The sequence below is a fragment of the Podarcis gaigeae genome (assembly GCF_964106915.1).
Source record: "Podarcis gaigeae genome assembly, chromosome: 1".
Taxonomy (NCBI): Eukaryota; Metazoa; Chordata; class Lepidosauria; order Squamata; family Lacertidae; genus Podarcis; species Podarcis gaigeae.
In genome coordinates this window covers 76,280,994-76,307,826 of record NC_139678.1, presented here as the reverse complement: position 1 = coordinate 76,307,826, position 26,833 = coordinate 76,280,994, and the positions used below count along the sequence as shown (strand labels likewise).

The 26,833-nt window shown below is 41.8% G+C and overlaps 1 protein-coding gene across 1 annotated transcript in view; it reads left to right on the top strand.

Moving 5' to 3' along the window:
• Positions 1-26,833, top strand: part of MUC2 (mucin 2, oligomeric mucus/gel-forming) — a 61,748-nt gene that overhangs the window by 14,606 nt on the left and 20,309 nt on the right. The window contains exons 16-36 of the mRNA XM_083755292.1: positions 55-307; positions 1,006-1,058; positions 1,573-1,673; positions 2,527-2,678; positions 2,867-3,005; positions 3,643-3,753; positions 4,010-4,192; positions 4,550-4,789; positions 5,587-5,743; positions 7,238-7,366; positions 7,801-7,948; positions 8,455-8,498; positions 9,797-10,000; positions 10,235-10,270; positions 10,842-11,489; positions 13,995-14,629; positions 14,690-14,852; positions 16,269-16,373; positions 18,224-18,652; positions 20,685-21,131; positions 23,069-25,483. Of these exons, the coding sequence (XP_083611418.1) occupies positions 55-307; positions 1,006-1,058; positions 1,573-1,673; positions 2,527-2,678; positions 2,867-3,005; positions 3,643-3,753; positions 4,010-4,192; positions 4,550-4,789; positions 5,587-5,743; positions 7,238-7,366; positions 7,801-7,948; positions 8,455-8,498; positions 9,797-10,000; positions 10,235-10,270; positions 10,842-11,489; positions 13,995-14,629; positions 14,690-14,852; positions 16,269-16,373; positions 18,224-18,652; positions 20,685-21,131; positions 23,069-25,483 (6,792 nt within the window). The remainder of the gene's footprint in view (positions 1-54; positions 308-1,005; positions 1,059-1,572; positions 1,674-2,526; positions 2,679-2,866; positions 3,006-3,642; positions 3,754-4,009; positions 4,193-4,549; positions 4,790-5,586; positions 5,744-7,237; positions 7,367-7,800; positions 7,949-8,454; positions 8,499-9,796; positions 10,001-10,234; positions 10,271-10,841; positions 11,490-13,994; positions 14,630-14,689; positions 14,853-16,268; positions 16,374-18,223; positions 18,653-20,684; positions 21,132-23,068; positions 25,484-26,833) is intronic.

Sequence of the window (26,833 nt, the reverse complement as noted above, 5' to 3'; positions counted from 1 at the left end):
GCAGAATATATTCTATCCACTCTGACTTTTTGTCACTTTCTCCCCTCCATTCAGACAAAGAAGAATCCTCTTGCCAAGCCAGCCAAGTCTTCCGTTACAATCTGACTTGCCAGCAAACTTGCCGCTCTCTTTCTGATGGTCATAAGTACTGCTTGGAAGGCTTTACTCCAGTAGATGGCTGTGGCTGCCCTGATAATTCCTATATGGATGACAGTGGCAAATGTGTGCCAATTGCTCAGTGCCCATGCTATTACAAGGGTGTGCCCATAAATCCCGGATATGTTATAATGAAACAGGATGAGCGCTGGTATGTTAACACAACAGTTTATGGTCTTTCTCATTAGGCGGGAAGCTCAACATTCAGTACCAGGAACTGCTCTCTTTTAGTTGCAATCCTACAATGTTTGCAGGTGGAATGGGATGGGGAATCTTGGGATTACGTTGGCTGTGTATGAGCATTCTCTTCATTAACCATAAGACAATTTAGAGGTTTGTGATACTAATTCAGAAGAGGAACTCCCTTCCAAATCAACATGAGAAATACAAGCATCAGAATGCATTGTGGAGTGACTAGTTTTTAAGAAAGTTTAGACATCTATGTTGTTCACTAGGCATAGTGTTCAAAGGATTAAGAGGTGCTGAAATATTGCATTGTGAATTCTTGAGATTACTTGAGAAGTCAGCAATGTAAGTGTACACAACACCTGCCCCCCAGTATTTAATGCGTAATCCAAAGGTTCCTCCATATTCCCCTCAAAACTATATGTCTCAGTTTAGGCATATCTTGTCAAATCTTATTAAGAAAATGACATTTTGTCTTTGGCATTTGCTCTTACTTTGTTTTATGCATTGTCACTAGGGCACTCATGGTGTTCAAGTAATGTTTAGCAGAAATGGTACTCTTAAATTTTTGCAACAGATCTTTAGTTTTTGTTAGTAGCACTGTATAAATTGGGAATCGCTTATAAGCTTACCATTTTTTTCCTGTTGTGTATTCCATTCTAGTGTTTGCAGACATGGAAGATTTCATTGTGTGCCAGTGGACGTAACCCCTGAACGTAGGTGTACAATTTCATGTTACATTATGACTTTTTCCAGTTTGAGTTATCATCTGTATGATTTTGAAGTTGTGCTTAAGAAAGCAATTGTTTTGAAGTTGTGCTTAAGAATATGAGCCATTTTTGTGAAAATAATTAATAAAAATGCAATTAATAATTATATTTTTTCAATCTGACATGATATAGTTTGCTTCCTCCTAAAATGTATCAGAATTTCCCCTCTAAATCCACATATTTATATAGTTTTCATAGACATATCCTCAGCCTTTGATTTGTTTAAATTGCTTTGTTTAAGTTGCTCAATGTAAAGTATTGATAAGAGACTACTGATTTTAATTAAAAACCTTTATTTATAGACATGCTTCCTAGTTCAATGGGTACAAAACAGGGATGTCTGTTGGGCCCCTTTTTGTTTAATTTTATATATAAAAATAAAAAAATTATATACAGCTCTTGTTAATTATCAAAATGGATCCAAGATAATGTTGTCAGTGTTCTATATTTTATTTTACAGACTGTTCACCCAACATGACATATTTTGACTGCAACAACTTTGACAGTTGGTCTTCCCAAACACCAGTACATCTTAGCTGCCAAACACTGGGAAACGATCAGGTACACTTTCATTGCATTTCGACGACACCCTAATGTCCTCATTCTCTTGTTCCTCAAGTGATGTAATTAACAAAGAAGCTGTACTCTAGGTGTCTTTAGGAAATCTCCTTGAGACTGTGGGGCATTTCCTAGCAAAAGGGCTGCAACTTGCAGAAGCAAATACCTGCACATTTCTACCATCAGTTTGCCTTCATTGGTTCTGATTGTTTTTAACTTTATTAACATTTTCATTTCATTTAAATAAGTTCCACCTTTCATTTAAAATAAATAAATAAATAAATAAATAAATAAATAAATAAATAAATAAATAAATGCTATATTGGTATCCAACAATAGAAATCTCTCTGCCACCAACCAATGGGGGCAACTAAATTTCCCCCTGAAAATAATTTCCCCAGCAAATAATGCTATTTTTTTCGCAATGTAACATCTCTCCTAGGGGTGCTCTATTCCAGGGAGTTGACCACACTGCTGAAAGCAACCAAGTCATGGTTTGAAGTGGTAGCAAGGGTTTTTATTTGTTTGCTTTTTGTCAAAAGAAAAAGAAACAAACCATTGACAGTCTTGTATTTAAAGGATAAGGCCACCTTCTGGAAAAATTATTAAAGTAACCCAAATCTAAAAGTCTCCCAAAGTGCCTCTGTTTTGTAGACCAACTTTATTTTAAACACACCCAAGTTTCTGAACGAATTAAATTGAGGTTTTATCCTACCTTGCAAATAGAAATTTGGTAAACTTTGAATGGTAATCCTGAGTCCAATTTGGCTTTATGAACTTATCAAATGCAAGGCCCGTGAATTCTGATTCACCTTATCATAAAATGTGAACACAATGTTCTTCTTGCTCCTCACAGTTCCAGACAGAGTGTGTTTCAGGATGTGTGTGCCTTGATGGATTGATAGATGATGGCAGAGGGAATTGTGTCCAAGAACAGGACTGCCCGTGCATTCATAACAAAGTTTTTTACTCCCCTGGAGAAACAGTAAATGTGGACTGCAACACATGGTAGGATCTTTTTCACTGTCACTTATTGTAGTCATAGCAATGTATGAATATACTACTATGCAAACAGAGTGTAGGGGGTGGACTGCATGTTTTCTCAGCTACATCATTTACCCAGTACTTCAAAAGCAATGCTCGGACACAGAGACTAAGCCTTATACAATTTCTTTAATTGTTTTGGTACTCTCCAGTACTTGTCAAAGAGGAAGCTGGAAGTGCACCACCAATTCATGCTTTGGGACATGTACCATTTATGGGAGTGGCCATTACATCACGTTTGATGGGAAATTCTATGACTTTGATGGCAACTGTGAATATGTGGCTACTCAGGTAATGTTCAGCTATACTCATGCAATTTTATACTGTTTTGAATTGTGTGTGTGTGTATATATATCTCCTATCTATTTGGCTTCTCAGGCATTCCTCAACATCTCATCTTGTGAAATTTTCTTACTTCGTGGAGTAATCAATGGTTCTGTTAAGATCATTTCAAATGGTAGTATCTAACAAGGTGGTTCTATTAGCTCCAGGACTTCTGGTTATGCAACAGAACTACCCCCTTCCTCTCTGCTCCCCACCCCCCAAAAGATCAATTTTGGGTTTTCCCCCAACCCTCTGGAGAAGATTTGATAATGTTCAATTGTGCATATGGAAACCCAATTGTATGGGTGTCTCCAGGCTGCTTAATATGTGCTGAAATAGTTTACACTCATCCAAACAGAATTTGCTAGTTTTTAAGCTTTGTTTTCTCCAGTTCATTCGGTTGTTGCATTTTGCAAATGTGTTGAGGAATTAAGTGCCCTCTGAACCACAGAGGACTGTTAAATTTGAAAATATATTAAGTTTGCTACCAATACAAATATGCAGTGCAGCTTTAGCAGCTTTTTAAAACACAAGAGAAAATCGAAGTATCCTGGTTTTGGTTTTTCTTAATTTTGTTCATCTTTCCCTCTCACACCTTCATTAGGATTACTGTGGAAACAGCGATTTGGAGGGAACATTTAGCGTCATCACAGAGAATGTCCCATGTGGAACCACTGGAGTCACCTGTTCCAAGGCCATTAAAGTTTTCCTTGGGGTAGGTATGAACATAGATGAGAACAAGCCTGAAAGCGCTTGGTCTGCGCCTGCAAATAATCAAATCAGGTTGCCGTGGGGAGGTGCAGGCAATTTGTTGAGTTCTTAGTCAAATTAGGCTCCTTACTTTTGAGAACTGGTGTCATGATATCCAGTTTAAAAGAGCCAGACTGACTCTAGGGGAGCTGAGGGTATCAGGTTAACATGCTAATGTCTGTTTTTGTTATGGGGCTTCTGTTACACATCTGTCTTTTTAGAGCACTGAAATAAAGTTGGAAGATAAACAAATAGAAACAATTGAGATGAATACTACTAGCTCTGTGACTTACTGGATTCGTGAGCCGGTCGGGCTGTACATTATAATAGAAACCAGCAATGGTGTTATTCTCATCTGGGACAGGAAGACTACTATTTTCATCAAGCTGGCACCTTATCTTAAAGTGAGTAATTCTTGAACATATTCCTTTAATGCCATGAAAAATTTGTTATTAATAGATACATGCAACAAAAAGATGTTTTATTGCATGTGGTAGCATGTGTGCCTTACAGCATCATTAATAGAATGGGGCGCAAGAGACATTAGGGGGTCCCAACTGTGGCATCACACAAGGTGCCACTGGAATTTGAGACCCCAAGGTCTGGCATTGCTCCCACCAACTCAACAGTATCCATAATTAGTAATGCTAAAACAAATGGCAAAACAATCAAAGTAATATACATCACAATAAAATTCCTGCTAACTTTAAGCCATTGCAAATCTTTTCCGGTCCTAAGGTATTGACCTTTCCTCTCCCTAGGGAAAAGTCTGTGGCTTATGCGGCAACTTTGATGGCAAGGCCAGTAATGACTTCACTGCAAGGGACATGGTCCAAGAAAATAATGCACTGATATTTGGAAATTCATGGAAAAAGGATACTGCATGCCCTGATGTTGATGTAGACCCTGAACCCTGTGAAAAGAAACCTCATCGCAAATCCTGGGCAGAGAAAGAATGCAGCCTCATCAAAAGTGTTGTGTTTGAAGAATGTCATTCAAAAGTTAGTGTTGTTGCTTAATCACTTGGACAAGCTGGGCTATACTAGTCTTGGGGAAAAGAACAAGCTATTGCAATATGCAAGCATATGGAGAATAAAAATAAAAAGATCTTTAAGCAGTTTACATAAAATACCTAGCAAACCATGGGGGATCATTAGTAGTGGATTGATTTTAAAGGTCTTGACATACAACAGATGAATCTATAATATTCTGCAGACAATTTCTAACTTAGTAGCACCCATTCCATTCCAAACTGGATAGTGGAGTGGTTTTCAACTTTAACTGTAAAGAGATGTTATCCAATGAGAATGTGACTTAGGATAAACTCTAGAAAAGGAGAAGGAAATATCATGGTTAGACATGTCTTGAGTTGGTATGGAGCTCCCATTTCCCTCTCCAGAACTCTCTGCAGGTACTCTGTTTTGAGAAATACTGTTTGAAATGAAAACACATAATTTCATCTGAATTATCTTCACCGAAAACCAAATATTTGTTGTTGCTATACAGAATGTTACTAGCTTAAAAGTCTGAAATTGGAATTGATAAAATATCTCACGGAAGTAAAATGGGCCATAGATTCTTGATGCCTTGTTGAAGTGCTGTGATGTGTAATGGGATGGATACTACTGTGGCATGGATGTGCTGTGTACATGTACAGCAACATCCAAAAACATTGGCAACTAAGGGGAATCATTATCAAAGCTGGCGGTGAGTTAGGCATCCTGGTATTGGATGGCAGAAATACAGTAGTTGATCCATTGAAATACCCTTGCTCTGTGATTCTGTGACTCCCTAATAGGTGGCTCCAGATCAGTACTATGAAGCTTGCGTACATGATGCTTGTGCCTGTGACTCTGGAGGTGACTGTGAATGCTTCTGTACTGCAGTGGCTGTCTATGCACAAGAATGCCTCAAAGCTGGAGCTTGTGTCTACTGGAGGACTCCTGACATATGCCGTGAGTTTTGTGATAAAATATTTCTCATGTATGCATAAAATTAAAAAGAGATGATGACCCAGAAACAGTGGCTTAATACCTTTCAGTGACCCAAATTCTAGATGCACTGGTTTTTATAACCCTAAGCCCCACCCTGTATATTTTGAGATGTACCAATGTCTCCTCCCATAGCCATTTCATGTGATACCAACAGGCTTCTAATGTGAGTTCTTTTGTGATATTTTTTACATGTGCCTCCAAATAAAATTCAGTTCTCAGTAGGTCAGTTAGTCATACTTGCTGTTCTTCAACAGGCTGTCTATTTGCCTTCATGCCTTCTTCCCTTCCTCTGCTTTCTACTTTCTCTTCTGTCTCCTTCCTCCCTTCCTTCTTTTTTCCTCCTCCTGCAACTCATGTTTGCTCGCTCCATCTTTCTTTCTTCCAAGCCCGGCTGGATGCTCTATTCACCCTCCTAATACTCCCCAACTGGGGAAGGGAGTCTGCAGGGTTGCTGCGATAGCCCACGGCAGTGACCAGATTCCTTTGCTGAGACACCCAGAGGAGCCTGGGCCTCTTGCCTGGCTGCCCAGGGCAGCAGAGCAGTGGCCCAGGGAGGATGCAAATGGGCAAAAAGGCTCTTAGCCACTCCGAGCCAAAGAGGAGAGAGTCCTGGCTCTGCATCCTCGACATGGGCCAACCTAGCCATCATTACTGTCTCCACTGGCTTTGTATTAGGGGGAAACATTCAGGGTACGCATGTAGGATCTTCTCATGATTCGAAGCCCTGATCATGCAAGAACATAAGTAAAACCTGCTAGATCAGGCCAGCATCCTGTTCCATCAGTGGCCAACCAGATGCCTATGGCAAACCTGCAAGCAGGGCCCAAGCACAAGAGCAGTCATTCCTCCTGTTGTTTCCAACAACTGGTATTCAGAGGCATACAGCCCCAAATGTTGATGCAGAGTGTAGCCGTCATGGCTAGTAGCCCTTACCCCAATGTATCTTTCCAATCCTCTTTTAAAGTCATCTACATTGGTGGCCAATGCTGCCTCCAGTGGGAGTCAGTGATGGACCCATTCACAGGGAGCAAAGGCTCCCAATCCCAGGGAGATCCTGTTTGTGTACAGCAAGTTCCCCTTTACAGACATCCTTCCCAATTCATGGATGGCAGGTGGACAAGATTGGCAGGAGGAGTGGTGGTAGGGTGGGTCCAGTGGGCACAGCCTTCCTCTCCCTTTCCATAGGATTGCAATCCCGTAGAGGGAGGTGTCCAAATAAGTCTATGTTCTGTTAAACCAGAGTGAAGTGGAATTTCAGTTCCATAGGTGATAGAAATGGTTGCACGTTAAGCATAGCTGTCAACTTTTCCCTTTTCTTGCGAGGAATCCTATTCAGAATAAGGGAATTTTCCTTTAAAAAAGGGAAATGTTGACAGCTATGGGTTAAGTGACCTATGTGCAAATATATGTCTATGACTTGTTTTTATCACAACTATCTATCTTTTGTTCCAATAGCAATCTTTTGTGAGTACTGGAATCCTACAGATATATGTGAATGGCACTATGAGCCTTGCGGAAGTGACATTGTTACCTGCAAGATCCTTAATGAAGTCAGCACCAACTTTTCAATGCCATATCTGGAAGGTAAGAAACTGCCAGCTACCGGTAGCTTTTGGTCTTTAAGACTCTAGTTAGTGCAGTTTGGAATACAGTTCACCCACTGGGCCAAAGCAACTTCCCCCATCTCCCATTCCCTGCTTAATGCATTAGATGCCTCTCTGAAACTGTGTATATACAGGTTTTGCAGAACATGTTTACAGCCTATAAAGAGACACTGAGACACCACAAGCCTAGGACTGCCTCCCATATGCCAGGGATGGCGACTCTGTGACCCTTCAGATGTTGCTGGACTCCAAGTCCCCTTAGTCCCAGCCAGCATGGCAAATGCCAGGGATGGTTGTAGTTCTGCAACATCTGGAAGGCACCAGTTGGCTCCCCTTTTCACATGCAAATTTTGCTACTATGTCAAGTTCATTGCTGCAATGTAATTTTACAAATCTCATTTTTGTGGGTTCTAGGTTGCTACCCACGATGTCCTCCAGATAAGCCTATCTACATTGAAGAGACCAACACATGTGGGACAAGTGATATGTGTGGCTGCTATATTAATGGTGTTTACTATAGACCTGGACAGTCTATACCCACAGATGATCTGTGTACAAATTGGTATGTGAGAATGGAGAGCTGATGGACTAACAGTGGCAGGGAAACATATGTGTTGATATTTAAATTGCTGGTTTCTTGGTCTGACACACTAGCCTTTTTCATGAATGAGAGTGCTGTTCTGAATAGGAAACTATTTCTTATGAAAGTCTAAAATGAAATTGTCCATGGTGTCCAAGAGTAGGTTAGATTTCCCCCCTTCCTTGGGCAGAGATCCTCTCTCAGAATTCCAACCCCAGACAAAGTACACCTGGCCAACTTTATTTGCAACCTTCTGGGTGACTAACAAAAATATGCCTCTTTAGGAGGATATAGAGATTACTGTATTTTCTGCCTTGTTAAATGTTGTTGCTAATGATATGCATTTAAATATTATTTTAAATGAATTTATAGTGTTACAATGCAGGAGCAATTATAGCCTGAGCATTTACAGAACAGAAGTACAAAACAAACAAATATACAAATCTTCAAGTATTTCATTTCTGAAAAACTTCTTTTTTAAATTTCAGTTTCTGTGTTTATGCTGGAGAAACGAAATGTGAACCCCGGAGAGGTATATTTCATCTTGCTGTTTTTCCATTCAGAAAGCAAAATAGTACCATACACTTTCCCCCATACATTTCTCTGGGGGACTGAACAATGATTTCAAATGAGTCCCCTGCTCACTGTATTCTTTTTAAAATTATCATTGAAAAATAACAATAATAAAAGGACAACCTTTTCCCACTTTGCAGTTGTTCCACAAAGAAGGGTAGTAGCTAAGGGGTGGCTAAACATTTTTCTGTAAGCCTGTATTTTGTTTTTATTTATAAGGCACTTATTTCATCTTATAACTTGTCACAGACCGTAATGCCCATCTTACTTTAAAATGCATTCTATACATGTTTACTTAAAAGTAAGGCCCTGTTGAGTTCAATGGAGGTTACCACCAAGTAAATGACTTCTTAGCCTTAGGGCAGAACTCTACTGCTACCATCCTGATGTTGATGGCTGGTGGGTTGGGATGGCTCATTACTTCCTCTCCGCTGCTGATGGTGGGACTCTGCCATGGTGGAGGATCCAAGTTCTGCCATGGTGGATGGGGAACTACTGCCAGCAGTAGCCAGTGGAAAACCCTGAAATGAGGCATTATGGGGCGGGGTGGATCACTGCAGGCTTTGCATCTGCAGCATCCAAAGCCCTTCTGCCCTGACCAGCACAATGCACTGTACCTGGCTGGGACTTTGGATTGCTCTGCTGATGCAATTATCCTACAGCACATGGTGGGCCATTTTAATATCCCTGCGTTTTAGTTGTATTCTTACTAAGGCCACATTTCCCAGTGGCAAGAAGCCTATCCTATTGTGGGAAACAGCTGATGGTGGAAATTAAGCAGGTGTGTACATCCATGCGGCCTCTGCCTGGCTGAGAATGAGACCATACAGGAAGAACCCACATCAATAGACCATGTAATTCCAATATGGATATATCTGTCACAATGGTGAGAGATCTCACCACAGGGAACCAGTTAAACTTTCCTTCGTGCTTGCTGCAAATATGAATGAGGCTTAAATTCATGCATCTCACTTAACAGATTTATTCAACTTTCTAACACCTTGAGCCTAAGCACACTTACTTGGGAGTAGGTCCCATAAGTTTCAATGGACTTCCTTCTAAGCAGAAGCACATAAAAACATCTTTATAATATTCCAAATATAAGCAGCTTAGATAAACAGTGTTTACCTGCAGTTAACATTCCTATGGAATAACACAGTATTTCCACTCCGGGTTATTTCATTTACATTTTGATTGGCTGTTTTTTCATTATGATTCAAGCAGAACAACTTAAACACACTGCTTTCCTTCCTTTAGGTTGCTGCATATATGATGGTAAAGAATACGAAGAAGGAGAAATAATAATAAATGAGAGAAATGGATCTTTTTGTTTCGACATAAAATGCACAATCAATGGCACTTGGGTAGTTGAAGACATGAGACCCTGCAGTACAACTGCCCCTCCCACAACTACTCTTTCAACTACTCCTTCTCCCACCACCACCACTACTACTACCACAAGTAAGCTTGCAGCATTGTTAATAGTAATGTACATTGGTTAACTATCTTACTAGAGAAAATTGCACTTAACATCAAGTTTGTTTTATACCTCCATGTGTAGCTAAATGGCTTTAATGAAGGCTGATGCTCTCAACATGATATGAAACCTTCTCTATGTCAAATCTATAATCCTATCCAAAACTTGTAAGATTGCAAAGTAAGATTCTCATCATATTTTTCTCTCTCCTGTTTCAGCTCCCACTACAACCTCCACTACACTCTCTTCAACAAGTAAGTGTTGTTAAAGAAGTTGGGGATAAGCCCATAGTCCAGTGGTAGACTATGTGCTTTGCATGACTCAAGAATCAGGTTCAGTCCCTGGATCCATTTAAGAACTAGGACAAAGATTTTTGTGTGAGACCCAAAAGAGTCACTGCCAGCCAGAGCAGAAAATACTGGGTCAGATGAACAAATAGTATGACTCGATTAGGGCAAATTGATACGTCCCTATATAAGGTCACTGCTCTGGTAGTGTTAGTAAAGTTGCCAATGCAAGAGAGGAACATGGTATAATAAAGTGATGCACACATAACTGTGATGGGCATTCAAAAATAAGAAAAAAGAATGGATTGGGATTTTGTGTACAAGACCTTGCGCACTGGAGTGGAGCAATCCCAGGATATAAAGATGCTTGCTTCTAGCTTGGGATGTTCTTTGTTGTGATCTGTAGGGGTGGGAGGGTAGATGGTTGCCCAGTGATCTGTTTTTCCACCATGAAATGATGGTTTTAGATCATGAGGTCATTCATGTGGACCCACTGCCAATGAAGCTCAGGAAAATGACTTTCAAATTTGTCTTGCAGCTCAGTGCTTAATGCTTGCCTGTGAATGGAGTAAATGGTATGATGTCAGTGTACCCGAAGAAGGACCAGAAGGTGGTGACTTTGAGACATATGACGCCATAAGAATTAAAGACGGAAGCAACTTTTGTCCATCAGCTCCGCAAAACATAGAGTGCAGGGCTAAAAATGCACCCAATGTGGATATTGCAGAATTGGGACAGAAAGTGGACTGTAATGTCACTTATGGACTCATTTGTAGAAACAAAGACCAAGATCAGAGTCTCTGGACCCTCTGCTATAATTATGAGATACGCGTCAACTGTTGTCAAATCATTCCTTGTGATTCTATTATCACCACTACTCCCACCACTACTCCCTCCACTACTACCACTACCACTACCACTACACCAACTACCACTACCCCTACGCCGTCTACCACCACCACAACTACCACTCCTACCACTACTTCCACGCCTCCCACCACTACTCCCTCCACTACTACCACTACCCCAACTACCACTACCCCTACGCCATCTACCACCACAACAACTACCTCTCCTACCACTACTTCCATGCCTCCCTCCACTACTACCACTACCCCTGCGCCAACTACCACCACAACTACCACTCCTACCACTACTTCCACGCCGTCTACCTCAACGCCAACAGGTAATGCATTAAATGTTACTTTTTGACATTATTTTGAATGAGTGACCATTCATTCACAGAATAGTGAAATATACTGAATGCTAATGAATTCTAATAATACAACTCTTAAAAAGGACATACATACTTTAAAAAATAATAATTGATAGATATTTGTTTTACTTAAACCAGCGTATTCATAAGTTTGCTCCTATTGGCTGCTAACATCAGCCTGATTGCTCATTTTTAGGAATTAGGAATGACAGGAAATATTGCTTTGACTAAGGGCCATGCCTGGTTTTAATGTCTTGCTCCTTGCGTGATGCAGGAAATCCTGAAAAGGGCTTCAGGAACATGCCTGTTTTCTCAAGCCTTTTTTCACCCATTGCAATCACTGAAGTGACTGCTGGCCATAGCTGTGCCTTCTGCGATCACACTTGTCCTGGCATGTGGTATACCCTCAAAAGCCCAGGGATCATCATATGCAGAAGGAATGTGTTCTGAGAACCAACCCCTAAGACAGGATTCATACTGCAGATATCTAACATCAGGTCTCAGGAAATGATTGCAGAATATTTTACCATGACCTACAGTCAGAAGTAAGCATTCAACCTGCAAAAATACAGTTCACATAGAAATGGCTGAATAACGTTACAACACTCTTTTTCTTTTTTTCGTGTCTTGCACTGACCTCGCCACTAATCACAACAGTCTTTACACATAAGTACAAAAACTAAAGATGTGCTATAACTTATGGCATATGTTTATTTTTAGAAGAAAGTTAGTCTCTCCTCCATCATAATATTTTCTAAGTGGATGGTAACTGACTGAGCTATAGGGAATTAATCTTCTGCTGTATATTGCATATTTATGAGGAGGCGATTCTGAGAAGAGCAAGTATTTTCATTGCTATTTATAGCTCTCCAGGCTAGGAGAAAATAGCCATTTTTTACATTATATGCTCTCTTAACAATGAACCTTTACAGTGAAATTATTCAATGCATACCTTTTGTGTTCTTCAACTTGTTGATGAGTCTGTCTGTAAAGGGCTCTATAAACCCATAATATAGGCTTGCCCACTTTCCCCCTCTGCTTTGCTAATATGGCAAGTCATTGACTGCAAAAACTCATGCCAGGAGAAACCAACAAGCCTCTAACGTGCTGCAACATTGGCACCATTGCAGATGTTGCAGTACATGAGAACATTTTAAAGCAGCTACTTAGTTCTTCTCTTGTACGTGTTCTAGAAAGGCAAGCTCTGAAACCAGAAGCAATGATACAGTGGTGCCTTGGAACTTGAACGTAATCCGTTCCGGAAGACTGTTCAACTTCTGAAACGTTCGAGTTCTGAGGCGCAGCTTCCGATTAGCCGACAGCTAGGTTTTTGCACAGCGGAAGCTGTGTCGGACGTTTGTGTTCCAAGGAATGTTCAAAAACCGGAGCACTTACTTCCAGGTTTTCGGCATTCAGGAACCGAAACGTTTGAGAACGGAGCTGTTCAAGTTCCGAGGTACCACTGTACTATGGTTCACTTTGGAATGTTGTAGTAGTGATGAAGCACCTGGCCCCAATTTGCCAAGCAGTGTGATGTCACAGAGGCTGAATGGTGGTGATGTCATAAACAGAGGGTTGCTTAAAAATAAGAGCCAGGGTTGTGAAAGGAAGAGAGCACAGTAAGGCAATGTGAGCAAAAGGAGCCTGAGTAAGAGGAGGGGTGGAGAAGGAGACCTGGGGAAAGTAGGGGGAAGGCAGGAGAGTCGGCTTAGTCACACTTCCCTTTGTCCCATGACTTCCTCCGATTGTCCCGAGTTTTCCAAACATGGGTCTGAAAGGCATTTTGTTGTTGTTGTCCCACTGCTTTTCCCGGGAAAACCTGCTGTTTACTGCTGAATCAGAGCAAACATCAATCTGCAGAAAACCTGATTGACGGCTGTCCTGATTCAGCATAAACACCAGGTTTTCATGGGGAAAGAAGCAGGAGAAAAGAAAAGCATCTTGGACCGGTATCTGGAAATCTCTGGACATGCAGATGAGCCTTCAGAGGAAGCAGGGGGAGAGGCCAAGGAGGAGAATCACGGGTGCATAGGAATGCAAGGAAAGGGGATAAGGACACCAGAAGGACTTTGATTCTGGAGGTCTGTGACTGTCTTCTGGTCACAAATGAGGCCTTAAAGCATCCGGTCAAAAAATAACAATAGGTTTTTCCAAACAAATTTCTGTAAATTTCCGAATAAAGTGGCAGGATAAGATAGCAAAATAAAAAGGATTAATTTGGTTTGGTTCTGAGGAAATCAATTATATTACTGAGCAAGTGTTTTAATAAGCTGTGAGATTATTAATGTTGTTGTTAACAAGAAACACACAGTTTATTTTAGCTTTGTACATTAAAAAAAATGTTTCTAAAAATTTCCGCTTCGTATTTATTATGACAGTGTTTGCACAACTGGAGCAACAGTTTCCTGCTGTATCACTTTAAAAATAATCTGGGCAATCGCTGAGCTATTTCTCTCTGTTGTTGTTTTACTGCAGTTTGTACCTCCACTGTAGTATGTTCATGGTCGACCTGGATTGATGTCAGCTTCCCACAATATGGCCCACAGTATGGTGACTATGAAACCTATGACAACATCAGGGCAGCCGGCATAGAGATCTGTACAAGGCCAGAAAACATATCATGCAGAGCAGCGAAATTTCCTAATTACTCCTTCAAGGAATTGGGGCAAAAAGTGGATTGTGATGTTTCGACTGGACTTATTTGTCACAATAAAGATCAGATTCCTGGGCCTGTGTACCCTGTAGATATGTGTCTCAACTATGAGATCCGTGTATATTGCTGCAAGGATGACTGCATATCTGGACCTCCAACCACAACTCCTACCATAACTCCTACCACAACTACACCAACTACCACTTCTACCACTACCTCTACTCCATTAACCACCACCACAACTCCTACTACTACTTCCACACCATCAACCACCACTCCTACTACTACTTCTACTCCACCTACCACCACCACAGCTCCTACTACTACTTCCACACCATCAACCACGACACCACCAACTACTACTACTACCATTCCAACACCACCTTCTGATACCCTTACGACTACACCGACTACCACTTCCACCACTACCACTTCTACCACTACCTCAGCACTTACCACTACACCAACTACCACTCGTACCACCACGACATCCACCCCCACACCACCTATTGACACCTCTACCCCCACACCACCTACTACTACGCCAACTACCACTGCTACTACTACCTCCAGTGCACCTACAACTACACCAACTACCACTCCAACCACTACATCTACAGCAACAACCACTACGCCAACCACCACTCCAACCACCACCACTACTACAGGATCCACTTCAGGTAATGAATTTTTATTTCATGATTCTGCTTTGCTAGAATGAACTAATCACTCATGGATCAGTTAAATACATTGAATGCTTAAATCGCACAGTATGTTTCTTAAACCAGTTTTACATTACTAAACCTCATTAATATGCATACTTGAATAGTGGTAGAACTTTTGTTATGCATTTTTTTACTTATTTTGTTTTTATTCCTAATTTTCCCTGCATTGACTGCTAAAATCAACCTGATAATGTTTTTGTTTATTTTAGGAATTATTAATTGTTTAAAATATTGCTTTGGCTAAAGGCCTTTCCCATATTTAATTCCCTGTTCAAGTGAGTGGGCCTCACCTTTTTGTGGCATACTTGCATACATGTATGCAGTCCTTCAGGAATGGTGATGATCGCCTTGGCATTTAATTACAGCTGCTGCACTCACCAAAGCTGTTTCTGGTCCTGACTGTTTTTGCCTGGATCAGGCATTGTGTTTGTCATTGTGAACATTTACCCTCAGAAGATCAGAAATTCTCAGGGGTGCATGGAATTTTATCTGTTTGCTTATTTATTTATAATATTTCTTTGCCACCATTCTCCATAAGATCACCGGGCAGATTACAACAATAGAATATAAAATTCTTAAAAAAAATATAAGTTACAATGACAAAACCAATAAAATCATTCCAAGTGAGCCATAACTTTGTAAATTCAGCAAAGGAGGTGGGTCTTTGAAAGCAAAATAGCTTAACTTTCAAATGCTGCAGTAAAATAATGCATGTTTAGTGTACATTGAAAGCTGTGCAGTAAAGATGTACCTCTGTAGGGAGGGAATTCCACAATTTTCTGTAAGTCAGCTTAAGATGATAATAATAATAATAATAATAATAATAATAATAATAATAATAATAATACCCTGCTGGATCAGGCCAATGGCCCATCTGTTCCAGCATTCTGTTCTCACAATGGCCAACCAGATGCCTATGGGAAACCCGAAACAGCCTTGGCCCAGTATACCTGAAGAAGCATCTCCACTCCCATCATTCAGCCCGGACACTAAGGTCCTCCTCTGAGGGTCTTCTGCTGGTTCCTTCACTGTGGGAAGCAGAGTTACAGGGAACTAGGCAGAGGCCATCTCTGTAGTGATGCCCTCCCTGTGGAAAACCCTCCCTTCAGATGTCAAGGAAATAAACAACTATCTGACTTTTAGAAAACATCTGAAGGCAGCCCTGTTTAAGGAAGTTTTTAATGTTTGATGCTTTAGTATGTTTTGATATGTGCTGTGGCTGGGGAAACCCAGCCAGAAGGGTGGGGTATAAATAACATTGTTGTTACTGTTAAGATTCATATTGCATAAATTTTAACATCAAGTCTCAAGGAATGAAGGCAGAATATTTTATCTTAACCTTCTATCACATGTGGGAATTTGACTTATAAGAATACAATTTGGTTAGGAACTGGTGGATGATTTTGACACTTTTGTCTTTTCTCCCCTCCTCTTTTCTTCCACCACAACCCTCGCCAATGACAACAGGCACCACACGTAAGTACAAAAGCAAGATGGTTTATAAGTTAAGGCATTTGTTTGTGTGTTTGTTTTTTAAAAAATGAAGTCAGAAAATACAAGGTTACAAAAATATAATGATGGCTCATTTTACAAGGCTGAGGCTACAGGAAGTGTCAGCTGACTAAGCTAGAGGGAATTAATCTTCTACTGTATCTTGCATATTTATATTGATGAGATTCTGAGAAAAGTGAGCATGTGCCACTTCTAGCTCTTTAAGCTAGGAAAAAGTAGTCCCTTTTTACAGTGTGAAGTATCTTGAGACTACACCTCTTCACTCAGTGAAAGTATCCAGTTCATCTGTTGATGAACAATTTTTTAAAATAGATTTTCCTTTTTCTCAACTCCCCAGAACAGGAAAGGGCACTTTGCACAATTTTCATTAAATGGCCTGTACCATGGGTGTTTGGTGGCCCAGTTCCACCTCCCACCACCATCCCCAGTGCTCAAGAGCAATACTAGCTCTAGGGCAACACAGAGGTTGCAAAGTGGTGGGCAGACTGCCAGTTTAATAGCTGCATTTTCCTGTTACAGTAACAGCAGCAGCAGCAGCAGAAAAAAAACCCTTAAGAAAAAGAAATGGTTCTGCTGTTGCTAATGGGGAGCTCCACCCTCCAAGGAATTGCTGGAGAATTTCTCCTTTCACTGGAAGAATTTGGTGAAAAATCCATCAGTTTCTTTGCTCACAAACAGGATGGCGAATTTCAATATGCCCTTCTTGTATGAAGGGCTCCTAGTGACCTACACGAGTTCATGTCATAAGAAACCTAACTATCTCCTAAGCTTCTGCAATGTTGGTATGGGCATCTTTGACGATGTTACAATTCATGAGGACATGTTAAAGCAGCCTTATTTGCATGTTTCAAGCTCAGAAAGTCCATTTGTTGGAGAATTTTTATCTTAGTTTCTCAACCACCAGAATGGGAAAGCTTGCTTTACAAAATGGTTTAGCTGGCCAATTGAAGCTGTTTCCTGATGTGTGGCCGCTGTCACATGCTGACAGCTTCTAAGAGCCACAGGTGAGAGGAGAGTGCGGAGTGGGGACCAGAGGTGGGCAGACTATCCCAGAAAGAGCATGATGTGTTCCCCACCACAGGCACTACCCCTCCCCTAACACCCCATATACCCCGATGGGTCTCAAACCCTTGGTGAGTTAGAGACTTTCCCCTGCATGTAAAGAGAGGCTCCAGCAGATTGATCGGACGAGACCAATAGTGGGTCCAGTAGTCAAGAAGGCGGTCTCTGCATGTGCTGTAGAGGGAAATGAGGGGCAGATGGGACTCGCTAACCTGGGAAGCTAGCCTATTTTGGAGAAGGAAAACTGATCCTAAACCTCCACTGCCTTGTGGGATATCTTCGGGACAAGAAAAGGCTAAGGAGTAAACCCTACATAAATGTGGAGTGGAGTCCCTAAGACAGTTGGATGGTGCCTTGTATGCCTCCTTCCAGCAACTCTTCTAGTCAAGTTTGTATCAAAATATTGATCTACTTTCCTTTGGACCACATCAGCGAGGCCCAGAGGGGGATCTTGTCATCTGGGACCTCCATATACTGTCCAGGCTTGTTCCCAAGGAGGTCAGTTTGGTGCTGCTAACACAGTGATTTGACTTCACTCCCAGAGGCACACTTCATTGTGTGGACAAGTGTTTTAAGAAAACACTTTAATAAAATCAGTGCTGGTGCAACAACAAGCACTCAGTTTATTTCAGATTTGTATTTATTATGACAGTGTTTGCACAACTGGAGCAACTTGTTTCCTGCTATATATCACTTTCAGAATAATCTGGGCAATCGCTGAGCTATTTCTGTCTCTTGTTGTTTTACTGCAGCTTGTATCCCCACTGAAGAATGCGAGTGGTCTGACTGGATTGATGTCAGCTTCCCACAATATGGCCCACAGTATGGTGACTATGAAACCTATGACAACATCAGGGCAGCTGGCATAGCAATCTGTGCAAAGCCAGAAAACATATCATGCAGAGCAGTGAAATTTCCTAATTACTCCTTCAAGGAATTGGGGCAAAAAGTGGAATGTGATGTTTCGACTGGACTTATTTGTCACAATAAAGATCAGACTCCCAGGCCTCTGTACCCTGTAGATATGTGTCTCAACTATGAGATCAGGGTATGCTGCAAGATTGATTGCGGATCTACACCATCAACCACAACTACACCAACTACTACTACCACCACAAGTACAACTACTACCACAACTCCAACTACCACAACTCCAACTACCACTATCTCTACAACTACAGGTAGTGAATGTATTATTGCTTCCTGATATTGCTTTGTAGGAATGAACAAATTACTCATAAAATTGAGAAAAATACTGAATGCATTATGAGAGCATGTTTGCATCAGCACATCTAATCCTGTTTCTTTTTTCATTTTACTTGATTCTTGAAGGTACGAGTGTTGCCTCTTTCACATAAATACTCACTTTCTGTTCTTAGGATTGTGGCCTGACTTTCTGCTATCCCTCTATCCTATGTTTACAGAGAATGTGCAGGTGTAACTTTGATGTAGAGTGTATTGGGCAGAATATACATATAATAGGATTATGAAGTAGCCAGGGTTGTATGAAAGGTCAGAGCAGCTTCCATCAGAAAAGTAAATTCTCCTTAAAAAAATAAATAATTGGAGTGGGAAGGGAAAAGACTACAATAATCTAGAAAAATATAATAGTTAGATGTGTGGAACATCATAAAGTATTTGTTGTTTCTCTAATTGCAGGTCTAGCATTGCAGGCATTGTGAAATTTCCTGCTTTGGGCATCACAGTGGGGAGGTAGGGAGATATGTGGAGACAGGAAATGGTTTCTACATGGCATGGCACAGGGATGGAGAATCTGTGGTCTGCTGGACTACAATTACCATCATCCAGGGCTGATTGGATGTGTAGTCCAACATCTTCAAGAGCCACAGGTTCCCCATTTCTGGCATAGCAAGACTTTTTGAAGTGTTATGGTTAGGGAATTTGAGCCCTACTTCAGATAACAAAATGTCTTGGTTTGCCTGAACTGTATGAATCTTAGCACTTCTTTAATTGGAAACTTGGAATAAGCCATCATGTTGTTGCAAATATTTCACAAGCTTTTTCATCTGAAATGAGCATGCATTAACTACTATCTTTTCTGCCTTCCTTTGCTGTGCATTCAACAACCACAACCACAGCAAGCACTACAAGTAGCTTCTCCATAGAAACAGAGATATGTTTTTGCTTTTTAAGGGGAAAGGGTCAGGACTGCCTGGGAGTGGGCCTCAGCTAACAGAATGGCTGGGGCAGGTTCCATGGGGGGGGGGGGGAATGTATTGGGACACCTGATCTCAGTGATCACAGGCAGCAGGAGGAGTCACACTAAGACCAGACCATGTCATTACTGAGGAGGCAGGCTTAGTCGTTGTTTGAGGACTATCCCAGCCTCCAGGTCTGGTCCTGACCAGAAGGATACTGGAATCAGCAAGGGAAACCCAAATGACCTGAAAGTGTTGCTGTGCAATGCCAGGTGAATGATGAATAAAACCACTGCCATCCACGACCTGATTTTGGTGTAGGATTTGACCTGGCATGTGTGACAGAGACTTGGTTTGATGAAGCAGATGGGCCTGTCCTTGCCGCTGCTTGTCCACCAGGTTTCTCTTATGCACAGCAACCCAGGTCATGTGGGCAGGGAGGGAGGGTTGCAATGATATTTAGGAAGTCATTAGTTTGCACCAGGCGTCCTATTGAAAAGACCCAGTTTTCTGAGTGCATGTTCTGGAAGTCGGGCAATAGGGGCAGTACATGATTCCTTTTGGTGTACCGACCTCCCTGCTGCACCAAGGATTCCCTGCCTGAGCTGCTTGAGGTCATGACAGATGTGCTCCTGGAGACACCTAGTTTGGTTGTCCTGGGGGATGTTAACATCCATGCCGACACGAACTTACAAGGGGCTGCTCGGGACTTCGTGGAAAGCATGGCCTTCATGAAAGTCTAAAAAGATGAAAATTTGCCCAAAAGGCATTTGCCAAACTAATATCAACATCAACAATCCATTTTGGTCAACCTGTACATAGATCAAAATGCTGATGAATTTGTGTGAACAGCTCCGAAATCTGTAAGCGCTGTCAGTTTAAGGCTCAAAAGGTTAATACCTGAAATAAGAGTTCTTTGGCTTGGAGAGATTAGAACTCATCTTCATGACCTTGTCCTTTCTTTAACTTCCGATGAGCAAATATGTACCTGTGTTATATAATGCACACATTTACATGCTTTCTAAATGTGCTTATATATATATATATATTGCAGAGTGTGTCATATGTGATTGGTCTTCTTGGATTGATACGGATTCCCCAAATGGTGACAAGGATGGTGGTGACAATGAAACTTATGAGAAAATCAGAGAACATGGTATAGACATCTGCTCTCAGCCATCCAACATTTCATGCAGAGCAAAAGATTTCCCTGGCACTTCACTTGAGGAATTGGGACAAAATTTGGTATGTGACGCTTCTGTAGGACTCATCTGTAAAAACGCTGACCAAGTCCCAGGTGTGGGTGTGGCCCCAACTTGTCTCGATTACGAAATTAGTGTTTATTGCTGCAGAGACTGTTCTACCACCACAGCCTTGACTACAACCACCACTACCTACACTGGAAGTACAAGTAAAACTACGACAGTCACAACAACAGAAACAGGAACAACAACAACAGTACCTTGCACAACTGATGAAACAGAACCATGGTCCACTTCAGGTCAGTACAAAACAGTTTGGTATGAAACAATAATATGGTCCAAAGGTGAAGTCTGCAGTTGCCTTCCGGAAACCACATTTGCTGGCTTTGGTGTTGCATTCTTCTTTCCACTTTTTAAAAATGTGTTGAGATATTGCTAGGAAATGCTTTAAGATGCACATGTTCTCTGAAATGATAATGCTGGCGTACTGTTCCAGGTAATCATTGGTGTGGATATAAATCTGAATTTAATCATAGCTCCCCAAAAGTTTCATCTACAACTGTTGCTCAGATAATGCATAGCTTTAATAATAGGCATCCTTTTAGCTCCATTATTGTCTCTCATTATGGAACTTCAATTAATGTGTGTCTAAAAATGAAAATTCTGTTGAGAAGCAATTCCCATGTGCTGTCGCCGACATTGATGCAGGAGCAAACCTAGGTGCACATCTGCATCCACAAAAGGATGATATGCAGCGGGCTGGCTAAATATTTTCATTGGGGTGTCCAACTCGATTCAGGGCCCACTGGTTGTTGCAAATGTTCTTTCTGTACAAACTAGAGCTGGAGAGAAACCAGTGGGGCATCTCGTTGTACAAGGCAGCTTTATAATAATGAAAAATAAATGCATAAACAAACAGACAAACAGTTAGATGGCTCTTTGAAGACTTGCTGCAGCCCTTTTTTTAGCATAGCAAGCATAAAAGCACACTGCCATTTAATAAAATCAGGAGCTTGCTGCTTGAAGCAAATAGCAACACCAGTAGTTACTCTCTAGACCAGTGCCAGCTGATGACATTTTGCAGCCATTTTGCAAAACCCAACTGCCCTGCAAAGCTTAAAAATAATAAAAAATGTTGCTACACCATAGAGAAACCAATTTGAAATCCTCTCTGAAACTACAAAACTGCTGCCGCTCAGTGTAGACAATGCTGAGCTAGATGGAACAATGGATGGTCTGGCTCAATGTAATCCAGAACCCCATGTTCCAATTCCTGTGGTGATCTATTCCCCCCTACCTTATTGTGATGCCTGAAGGTCACTTCATCCTGCTGGATAGTAGGGCAAGTCTTGCTCTGGTTAGTGACTTTAAGTTATTTTTAAATGATCAATTGGGATGTATAACACAAAGCTGTTCAGCCAATTGCATTGAGAGCAGCGTAACTTCAAATTTGTGACCCAACTAATTTTATAACACAATCCTATGCATTCTCCTGCTGTGTTCCATTAAGCTTACTCCCACTTAAAAATTTTGTAACCCACTCTGTGAGCCTTTTTGGTTAAATGAGAGGGTATAGTGCTGTAAATAAACAACAGAGAAAATGTCCATCGGATAGCAGTCTTGTTCAATTAACTGTCTGGTTTTAAAGCTGCAGTCCTGTGCACAGTTAACCATGAAGTAAGTCCCGCTGAACACAGTAGGGCTTACTCCTGAGCCCAAATGCACATGGTGTTAGCATTCCACTCCTCCGTTGCTGGATGTGTGATTGCTGTATCACATGTCTGTGTTTACTTGGAAAAGTGTGAGAACGGAAGCTAGTCTTATCTCTTCCGTTTTGTACTGTACTTTTGTACTTCTTTGCTCTCTCTCTCTCGTGAGAAGATGTGAGAGGACACCATGGTTGCTTTGTCCTGTATATATTGCTTAATAAATCACTTAGAATGCTACTCACGCTCCACGATAGTTTCTGCTATACTCTGCTAATAGAGTGTGCACACGTCTTTAGATGTCTTTAGCAACAGTTTTGAAGAAAACCATTTACAATCTTTAGAAAATATATGTCTGTGTAATAACAGATTTATTCATTTATTTTTAGAAAAAAGTTGTGGCTTGATTAAACAGGGCACCATTGCAGTTGAATAAAAGGGTTTTAATCATTTAACTCAATAAATGGATACACTAAAGAGCAAAATAGCAACCCTTACTCTAATCACTGCTTTTTATCTCTGCTTTACAGAACCATCCACTGCTGTTACCACCAAGATCTCAACTACCACGGAGACCACAACCACATCAACAACACCAACAACTACCACTTCCACCCCAACTCCAAGTACAACTACACCCATATCAACCACCACCAGCACTGAAACCCCTACAGTAACAACCACAACTACTACTCCCACTCCGAGTACAACTACTACAACACCGACACCACCAACCACCACCACCAGCACTGAAACCCCTACAGTAACAACCACAACTACCACTACTACTCCCACTCCGAGTACAACAACAACAACACCGACACCACCAACCACCACCACCACTGAACCAACTACAACAACCACAACTACCACTACTACTCCCACTCCGAGTTCAACTACAACAACACCGACACCACCAACCACCACCACCAGCACTGAAACCCCGACAGTAACAACCACAACTACCACTACTACTCCCACTCCGAGTACAACAACAACAACACCGACACCACCAACCACCACCACCACTGAACCAACTACAACAACCACAACTACCACAACACCAGCACCACCAACCACCACCACCAGCACTGAAACCCCTACAGTAACAACCACAACTACCACTATTACTCCCACTCCGAGTACAACTACTACAACACCGACACCACCAACCACCACCACTGAACCAACTACAACAACCACAACTACCACAACACCAACACCACCAACCACCACCACCAGCACTGAAACCCCTACAGTAACAACCACAACTACCACTATTACTCCCACTCCGAGTACAACTACTACAACACCGACACCACCAACCACCACCACTGAACCAACTACAACAACCACAACTACCACTACTACTCCCACTCCGAGTACAACTACAACAACGCCAACACCACCAACCACCACCACCACTGAACCAACTACAACAACCACAACTACCACTACTACTCCCACTCCGAGTACAACTACAACAACACTGACACCACCAACCAGCACCACCAGCACTGAAACCCCTACAGTAACAACCACAACTACCACTACTACTCCCACTCCGAGTACAACTACAACAACACCGACACCACCAACCACCACCACCACTGAACCAACTACAACAACCACAACTACCACTACTACTCCCACTCCGAGTACAACTACAACAACACCGACACCACCAACCACCACCACCACTGAACCAACTACAACAACCACAACTACCACAACACCGACACCACCAACCACCACCACCAGCACTGAAACCCCGACAGTAACAACCACAACTACCACTACTACTCCCACTCCGAGTACAACTACTACAACACCGACACCACCAACCACCACCACCACTGAACCAACTACAACAACCACAACTATCACTACTACTCCCACCCCGAGTACAACTACAACAACACCGACACCACCAACCACCACCACCACTGAACCAACTACAACAACCACAACTACCACAACACCGACACCACCAACCACCACCACCAGCACTGAAACCCCTACAGTAACAACCACAACTACCACTACTACTCCCACTCCGAGTACAACTACTACAACACCGATACCACCAACCACCACCAGCAGCACTGAAACCCCTACAGTAACAATCACAACTACCACTACTACTCCCACTCCGAGTACAACTACAACAACACCGACACCACCAACCACCACCACCACTGAACCAACTACAACAACCACAACTACCACTACTACTCCCACTCCGAGTACAACTACAACAACACCGACACCACCAACCACCACCACCACTGAACCAACTACAACAACCACAACTACCACAACACCGACACCACCAACCACCACCACCAGCACTGAAACCCCGACAGTAACAACCACAACCACAACTACCACTACTACTCCCACTCCGAGTACAACTACTACAACACCGACACCACCAACCACCACCACCACTGAACCAACTACAACAACCACAACTACCACTACTACTCCCACTCCGAGTACAACTACAACAACACCGACACCACCAACCACCACCACCACTGAACCAACTACAACAACCACAACTACCACAACACCAACACCACCAACCACCACCACCAGCACTGAAACCCCTACAGTAACAACTACAACTACCACTACTACTCCCACTCCGAGTACAACTACTACAACACTGACACCACCAACCACCACCACCACTGAACCAACTACAACAACCACAACTACCACTACTACTCCCACCCCGAGTACAACTACAACAACACCGACACCACCAACCACCACCACCACTGAACCAACTACAACAACCACAACTACCACTACTACTCCCACTCCGAGTACAACTACAACGACACCGACGCCCCCCACAACAACCACATCACCAACTACTGGCCCAACATCTTCAACTCGCTGCACCTGTATAATGGGTGATAATACATTTTTCGAAGGTAAATATCTTAGGTTTGATCCAATAAGTTACACTGATACAAATGAAAAGTCCCTTTTAATGTTAAATTTCCATTTATTATTATTTTTATTATTATTTCCATTTATTATTATTTTATTATTTTTATGTTATTTTGGTCCCGAAGATGATAAAAATGTTGTTGCTGTTGTTGCTTGTTTCCTTTCAGAAATGTTATAGAATAAGATAGGAAACAGTTATTTTAAAAACTAATATTTAATTAAGGTGATCTCGGAAATTTGTTCTACACCCCCAAACTCCAGAGAAAGTATTAGATATCTGTTATCCCACCCTGCATTGTTAAGGCATTCCCAAGAATATCTAACACAAAGGAGACAGTGTGTGAAATAACAGGTATTTTAAAGGCAAACTGTGGTTCAAAGTAAATGAGGTATCAATACAAACGGGAAATACATCTGATAAAGCCAGCTGTATAAGTAAGGCTTACACCCATAGTCCTGGTTCCTAATATTGATAGATAGCAAGGAGATGAATGTTAGTAGGCTACTATAGTCCATGTTCTGGTAACTTCCAGATTGCATTGTTGCAATGCACTGTATGTGGGCATACAGTACATTGAAGATAACTTGAAGATAACTTGGAAACTTCAGTTGGTTCAATATGCACTGTTTACTGGCCGGGGCTCCATTTAGCTCACATACAAACTTTGCATGGGTTATCAATTCATTTCCAGGCCCAATTTGTGTTTAAAGGCCTAAATGACTCAGCCCCTGAATATCTGAAAGACCACCTCTTTCCCCACAGACCCTCTCTGGTGCTAAGATCAGGTGTGGGGGCCCTCTTGGTAGTTCTGCCGGTCAGTGCTGATCAGTTCTGACAATGAGCCTAGGTCACAAAGAAGCAAACAGGAGCTCATTTTAAGCCACCAATTGCTCCGTTGTAGCCTGTACCTTCTCTACCCTGAGGTCAAATATGACATCTGTTGTGGAGCAGGTGAGTGTAGTTTGTAGGAAACAGCCTCAAGGATTAAATATGGGATCTGTGCTTAGGCTCAAGGGTTAGAGGTTATCCACTGTTGATTTGTATAATAAGGTGTTGGTTTTGAAGATGATTCCAGCACTGACGGGGGGCGGGAACTCTGGTAGGATAAGTTATGCATATGCTTTGAATTATAGAACAAGAAGACAGTTATTATATGGTCCTCCAAGACCCCCAGCAATTTCCAACTGATCTCTAGGGGGAAAGCATGAGGATCTCTGAGTTAATGTATTGCTGAATGCTACAATTTCAAAACATCAGATGTGGAGATCAGAAAACTTTCCAGTTTAAATTTAAAGCGTGTGTGTGTGTGCGCGCACACACACACACACAA